The sequence below is a fragment of the Colobus angolensis genome, unplaced genomic scaffold (assembly GCF_000951035.1).
Source record: "Colobus angolensis palliatus isolate OR3802 unplaced genomic scaffold, Cang.pa_1.0 Scaffold291, whole genome shotgun sequence".
Lineage (NCBI taxonomy): Eukaryota > Metazoa > Chordata > Mammalia > Primates > Cercopithecidae > Colobus > Colobus angolensis.
In genome coordinates, this window is record NW_012116166.1 from 1,760,247 (window position 1) to 1,767,611 (window position 7,365).

Consider the following 7,365-nt stretch of genomic DNA (forward strand, 5'->3'; position numbering starts at 1 on the left):
TGTGGTGAGCAGCATCGTTCAACCTTGTCACTGTGCCCTCTGCACTTCTGCAGAAGGTGTGCAATTACATATCATAAGTGAAATTTACAGATTATATCTGGATGCCTCGGCCTGCTTTGTCAGTTTTGCAGAAGTTCCTCTTGTGGCTCATAGTGAGAGCATTACCTTGAAAGCAAGATTTTGAAAGACCAGTATACCTTTATTTTGCTTCTCCATGAAAGACGAGCCACTCAGGTATTTAAGAGAATCAGATCATTGTCCTATTATAGTCACAATGATGAGAGTGAATTAATTTTTAGTTAGCATCTACAGGTACAAAACTGAAGCAGACAGAGTTCCCACCATCATACTGTGAGCTCCCTCGAAGGCTATGTGTACCCTATCTTCCCATCCCCATTGCTCTTCCACAGAGGAGGGCTGCGTTACTAATGACAGATCAGCATCAGTCTGTCAGCCTCAGTCTTAGCATTTAGCACCTGGCTAGTGCAAAAAGCTCAGGAAACAGCCCAGCCAGGAGACAGGCCCTCAGGAGAGAGAACTGCCCAGGGCTGTGGCAGGCACGAGGGCAGTGGCATCTGCCACCAAATGAGGAATCCATTATTGGAACTCCAACTTGAGAGGTAGTGAGCCTGGAGGTTTTTCCTTGCTTGTTTGTTTGAGAATTGCACACAATTATGACAGTCATTTTTTCAGAAGTCCTCTCTAAGAGCCTATGTTCATTCATGGTAAGTTGACGCCCGGCTCTCAGTGACGCCCTTTGGAGAGAGAGAGTCTGGGGCCTGAGATGCTCTTGACGGTACCTTCCTCCAAGTGATGGTCTGCAGGGCAGGAGCAGACCTCTTGGAGAGTAGCCACACCATGCCCACATTGCTGGAAACCCAGTTAAGGAGTATTGTCCTAAGGGCACAGTGTCAGGGTCCCTACCCCCTGAGGCTTGGCTGACCCTGCAGCCCTAGTTTTGCTGTTTTCTGTAGTGTTAGGATCACTTCCTCCATAGCTTAGTGCTACTCTGAGCTCACTTAGTTTCATCTGGTCATGCCTGGTTGAATATCTTTGTTACACATTTCTTAAGCTTTCTCTTCTGCCAAGAATGACTGAAGTATTCTTCCCGATAGAAAGGTTTTGGTCCTCATCAGAATAACCTCAGAAAAGCAGGGCCAGAGCAGGAAGTGAGCGTTTGACATGCTGTTGGCTGTGACAAACGGTCATGAATTTATGTGTGAGTGTGACTTACATCTCGGCAACTGTGGGTAGCAGACGCATGGCAGATGAGCAGGGTGTGAGCCTCAGTGGGTAGAGGAATGGGCCCCGTCTGCTCTCCCAGTAGCTGCGGGCGGGATGCCTGGGATCCTGGGCTGCCCAGACCAGAGCAGTGAGCACTGCACCCCCTTGTCCGCCTGCAGCCTCCAGGAGCACAGCGGGCCGAGGCCTTCGTGAGGGCCTTCCTGAAGCGCAGCACACCCGGCATGAGCCCGCAGGCCCGCGAGGACCAGCTGCAGCGCAAGGCCGTGGTCCTGGAGTACTTCACCCGCCACAAGCGCAAGGAGAAGAAGAAGAAAGCCAAAGGCCTCTCTGCCAGGCAAAGGAGGGAGCTGCGGCTCTTTTATATTAAACCAGAGCAGCAGAGGTAACCTGAGCTCCCCACTTCTTTCTGCCCACGGTGCTTACCCTTCTGGGTGTGTGGACTTGACTGAGTGGCTGGGGAGGCAGCCTGGCTCCAGCTAAGCTAAGGGCGCGTCTCTGTTGTCTGCCACAAGAGGGCAGCCTTCCTTTACCAATCTGGGCTGTGTTCAGCGAGGCGGGTAAGACAGGACCGGTCGTCCGGCCTCTCTCCTCACCTTCACGAGTAAGACCCGTCCAAGTACATCTGTTGCCCATGGCAACAGGCTGTTTGTCCCTCAGCTTTGTTAGACAGAAAAGAGGAACTGATATGTTTTTAGTGTGTATCACTTTGTAGCTTTTAATAGCGCCAGACAGTCACCCACTGGGGTTTCATTGCCAAAGCAAGATGTTGCCCACACGTTTCAGCAGTTTCCCAAAGGAATGCATCACTGTCCTGTCCTGTGGGAGGATGTCTTCCTCCAGCCAACCCTCCATCCCTCCTTGGCGACGGATCTGAGTGTGCGTGTCCTGGGACTCTCTGTAGGCTTTTGCTTGGAGATCGACAGCCAAATAGCCTCCCACACTCCAGAAGACGCTTAAAGTATGCCACGCTGTCCCCGGCCCCACTCAGGAGATCAGCTGGGCCTCAGGTGGAGAAGGGGCTGCTGCCTCCCAGGGTTTGCCTCCCGGGTGGAACCCGAGTTGGGTTTGAGCTTAAGGTCCTCATTTCTCTAACCTAAGGCTTCATGGTAACGGATTCCCCACAAGGCATCAAGACTGGAGATAATGGCCCAGAGGAAAGCTGTTGGGGTCCTCGCCCCTGCTCCCCTCTTCTTCTCCCCACCACTTGCTTGCCCACCTTCCAGACCAGCCTGCTGCCTCACATGAGGACCTGCATGACAACTAGCACCCCCTGCTTTATTGGGGGCTTACTGGGTTCAATTTCACGTAACAGAAAACCTCACAATAACAGTAGCTTCAACAAGACTCACGTTTATTTCTCTCCCATGAAAAGAAGTCCAGGTGGACACCGCCCTGGGCTGATGTGGTCCTACCAATGAGGAAACCAAGGTTAGAGAGGTGAAGGTTCTTGGTCTCTGTTACCAGCTCAATTGCTCATCCTAGGATTTGCATGTAGTTCCTAATGATCCCAGGCCGCAGTTGTTGGCATCAAGCCAAGCTCTGTGCTATTTGGACATTGTCATCCCAAGCTCATGTTGTGTAACTTTTTCTGTTTCTCACTTTGCCACAGATACAGTCTTTTCCTCCCTCTCCATGAACTCTGGAAACAGTACATCAGGGACCTGTGCAATGGACTAAAGCCAGACACGTAAGTTGCATTCCTGCAGCTTTGCTCTTTGGGGGTGGATCTCAAGTCTCTGATCATTGTAAATGCAGCTTCAGGAGCCAGTGTCGGTATTGCCTGGCTGCGGTTGAAGACCTAGTTGCTTCTTTTGGAACTTTTCATCGTGATGTAAATCAAGGGCTTCTGTTTACCTTGCAGGCAGCCACAGATGATTCAGGCCAAGCTGTTAAAGGCAGATCTTCACGGGGCTATTATTTCAGGTAATTTACCTAAGAGCGTGTAGCACATAGCCATCCAGAGGTCCACACTGTCACTCTGTGGAGACCCAGGGCGTGTGTTCTGTTGGACACGCTCCTTACCATGTGGATTCCCTGAGATGCCCCCGGTCACCGTCATCCCCGCACTAAGGGTGGGAGATGCTTCTCACTGGCTGTCTTAGCTGGTCTGGCCATTTGCTGGACACACCCTAAGTGCTCTCTGTGCACCTTCTCCACACAGGGACCCCTGTTGGTGCCCTAAAGGACACAGTAGCTGTGGGCACTCACCGTGGCCTGGAATCTTGAACACAGAATCCCTTTCATCCAATGCTGTGGTTTCAAATGTCAGCTACACCTGACAGCCCCCAAGGTGACGTCTCCAGCGTAGGCCTGTGCCCCGAACTCCAGGCTCAGGCATCCAGCTGCCCACTTGACACAGCCACCTGGATGTTCAGGGGCCATCTCAGACTTTACGTAGCCAAAGCTACCCCCAGTTCTCCTCACAGCAACCCCTCCTGGTCTTTTCCATCTCAGTTAATTACTCAGTTATTTACGCTGGTTGTTCAGGCCAAAAACCGAAATAGTGTCTATGTTTCTTCTTTCCTAATCCCCTCCTCTAATCCTTTGGAACATCCTACTACCTAAATTCAGCCACTGTCATTCCCCAGATTACCTCAGACACAGCTCCTTCCCGCACCAGGCAGCCGGAGTGCCGGTTATATAGAAATCAGAGCACGTTCCTTCCATGCTTCAAGTCTTCTGGCAGCGTCCCATCGTATGGGAGTAAACCTGCCTCCTTGCTGTGGTCTAAGGCCTTCCCGCTCCCTGGGGCAGCAGGTCTCCCACACTGCCTTCCTCCTGCCCTGCCTCGGCTTCGCCTCTGCTCCTTACCTCAGCCGGGGAGTTCTCCTGTGTATGCACAGACCGACTTCTGATTGTTCAGCCCTGCTCCAATGCCACTCCCCTGAGGGTCTACCATTGCAAACTGTGACCCTCCACACTCGTTGCCCTGTCCCTACTCTTCATAGCACTCGTTGCTGTCAGAAAGTAGAATGGTGTGGTTCACCATGCATCACCCTGCCTTGCTAGAACCTGGGCTCCGTGAGAGCAGGATCCGGGACTGCCTCTTTCCATGCTGTCCCTGGCATCTCCCGAGGACGGTGCAGGCATACTACAGCTGCTTGGTGACTCTGTCAGCTACACTGAGGCTCGGGTCAGGACGAGGGAGGGGCTGCTGCTTGTGATGGTGGCTCGTCTCGCAGCGCTGGCTGCTGGGCAGCTCTGCAGCAGGACTCACGTTGCAGGCAGCATCCTGGGCAGTGCATGGTGGTGTTTGTGCAGATCCTGCAAGGAAGTCCTGGCTGCATCAGAGCAGCCAGCCCGTGGGTCCTGATGGTGCTGGGCACGTGTGTGACCTTTGCCTCCAGAATCCTGCCCAAGATCCCTGTGGCCACAGACCCTCCGAAGGACACCTCATAGGAACAGTCCAGAGACCGCAAAGCCCCAGGGGAAGCCTGGGTTCTCGTTGGCTACGTCAGTGCCCAGCTGTTGAGCCCCCACCCCCTGGGTGCTCTCTTCCTTCGTCTGCTAGCTCAGAGGGTAGGACCGGCACCCCCGACCCCTGAGGCCTGCTTGTCTGTGGTTCCCCCAGCACCACAGAGGCCTGAGCCTGGAACTGTCCTTTTTCTTCACAGTGACAAAATCCAAATGCCCCTCTTATGTGGGTATTACAGGGATCCTTCTACAGGAAACAAAGCACATTTTCAAAATTATCACCAAAGAAGACCGCCTGAAAGGTATGTAGGAGCTTCCGAGGGCGTTGCTTGTGGGCTGTGGCTTCCAGCTACTGCGTTAGCCTTTTCCTCGAGTCTCCAAGAGTTTGGTTTGAGCGCAGATTGCAGATACTTACTGAACCTGCATTAAAGCCTGCAGAGACCATCCCCTGCTCCCGTGGCTCCCCCAAGAGGTGTGTGTCAGTGCAGCCAGCAGCCCCGGCCAGAAATGGCCAAGGCGAAGAAAGATCTTGGCCGTGCCTCAGGGGACCTGGGTCTGTTTGGGCGCCAGGAGAGGGCCTCCACCTGCCCCAAGGCTGCTGCTCCCAGAGGAATGTAGCCAAACAGGCAGCAGGGTAGAAACAGGAGCGGCGCCTGTCCCTGAAGTTCTGAGCTGTGTCCTTGGTGATAACACTTGGGTTCCATCGGTGACCAGCATTGCTCTAGCAGATACTTTGGGCCTCCCAGGATTTCTACACCCAGCCTTGCCCACAAATCTGGAGATAACAAACCATAGTTAGAGGGTTTTGTTCCTTTAATTTTTTTATTTTTATTTATTTATTTATTATTATTATTATTTTTGAGACAATCTTGCTCTTTCACCCAGGCTGGAGTGCAGTGGCACAATCTCGACTCACTGCAGCCTCCACTTCCGAATTCAAGGGATTCTCCTGTCTTGGCCTCCCGAGTAGCTGGGATTATAGGCACGCGCCACCACACCCGGCTAATTTTTGTATTTTTAGTAGGGGCAGGGTTTCACCATGTTGGACAGGCTGGTCTCAAACTCCTGAACTCAAGTGATCCACCTGCCTCAGCCTCCTAAAGTGCTGGGATTATAGGCGTGAGCCACTGCATCCAGCTTTCTTCCTTTAGTTTTTGAGCTTGGTTTTTCTTGTTGCTTCCCTTATTTTCCTACATATCCTTCTGCCTCACATTGTAAACCTCAGAAAGTGGTGTAAGAGTTTCCCCACAGAGCATAAGGCCAGGAGCCCATCTGAAAGTTAATGTGGGAAAACCAGTTTCTGGCAGGTGTTCTGGGACTTCCTGGTTCTGGGAATTTGTTGTATAGCCTTTTACCCTGAAGATTAGGTGCCAGGTTACATTTAGCATGTGACTAGATTGACCTGTGGCAGAATAACCACGTGTAACCCTAATGCCCCTCCCCTTGTGGGTTTCCCATTTCCTGTTAGCTTATTTTTTTAATTCAATGTGTTCCGAATAATATTCTACCTAAAAGTAAAATATTAATAAATAAATAAATGAATATTTACTGCCAAGGTTTTTTCCTCATCTTTTTTCTCCCGCCTTTTTTTTTTTTTTTTTTCCAGTTATCCCCAAGCTAAACTGCGTGTTCACTGTGGAAATCGATGGCTTTATTTCCTACATTTATGGGAGCAAATTCCAGCTTCGGTCAAGTGAACGGTCTGCGAAGAAGTTCAAAGCAAAGGGAACGATTGACCTGTGAATTCTTTGCCCTCTAACAGAGTTGTTTGTGACAGCTGAAAACTGGACACTCCCAGATGCCGACCTTTCAGGGAAGAGACGGTTAAGCCAATTCCGTTTATAGACCACCTCCAGCCAGTGACGTTCCGAGTTGAGGATGCTCAACAGTATGGGAAGGTCGCGGTGCACCGAGTGAAGAAGTCAGGCGACAGAGGAATTTCTCTTTCTAGGAGATCTTCATTTTGTGTGACTCCCATGGAGAGGAACAGACTGGCAGGAAGCACACCGGGGTTAACGCTGATTGACTTGAATAGTTTCACTCGATTTTAAAAAATACTTCTCCATGTTTTCTGAGTGCTCTATGGTGAATCAGCTGCCTCTGTGATAATACAGTACACATGTGGACATAACCAGGGATCAGATAAAGGAGGTATTGCTGCAGTCCAGCCAGGTTGAAAGGGAAGGGGGGCCCCAAAGGTCCATTGGATGGCAGGTGTCTACAGAGGTGCGCCTTTGGGTGGAACTCTTTGACCTACCTAAGGTTTACTTTGCTATTTCAGGAAGGTTGAAGAGGATTGAAGGGTGAGTTGCTAAGTGACTTAGGGCTTATTCACTTCAGGAATTGCAGCTGGGGTGGACCCCAGGAGCAGAGCACTGTGTGCAGCTGTGCCCATTACGCGGTCGCCCCAGCGTAGTGAGATGGGACCTGCCACGGCATGCCCGCTCCCGAGCTGCCAGGCTGAGCCGTGGAGGACTGAAAGGCGGTCGCCCGGCATCACCTCCCAAGGTCAGACCTGCAAAAGCCACACCAGCAGCATTGATGCCCTTTGATCTCTTTGCCATTTTTGCTGCTGAAAGACTTGGCTTTTCGGTCTGACTGTGGCCCTCTGACGGTGTGTCTGTAAAGCCAGTGGGTCAGGCGGGCCCTTCCATGCAGGGCCAGAGGAAGAGCGGCCCCAGGGCTGCAGTGAGAGCGGGCCAGGGG

General features: G+C 51.8%; 1 protein-coding gene across 1 annotated transcript; it reads left to right on the forward strand.

Moving 5' to 3' along the window:
• Positions 1-1,382: 1,382 nt before the first annotated feature.
• Positions 1,383-6,821, forward strand: POP4 (processing of precursor 4, ribonuclease P/MRP subunit (S. cerevisiae); the record flags this gene model as incomplete). Its single annotated transcript, XM_011949175.1, has 5 exons — positions 1,383-1,627; positions 2,855-2,932; positions 3,107-3,168; positions 4,860-4,961; positions 6,266-6,821. Coding segments are annotated over 5 exons (624 nt in total), but the record flags the coding sequence as incomplete, so codon positions are not given.
• Positions 6,822-7,365: the final 544 nt, after the last annotated feature.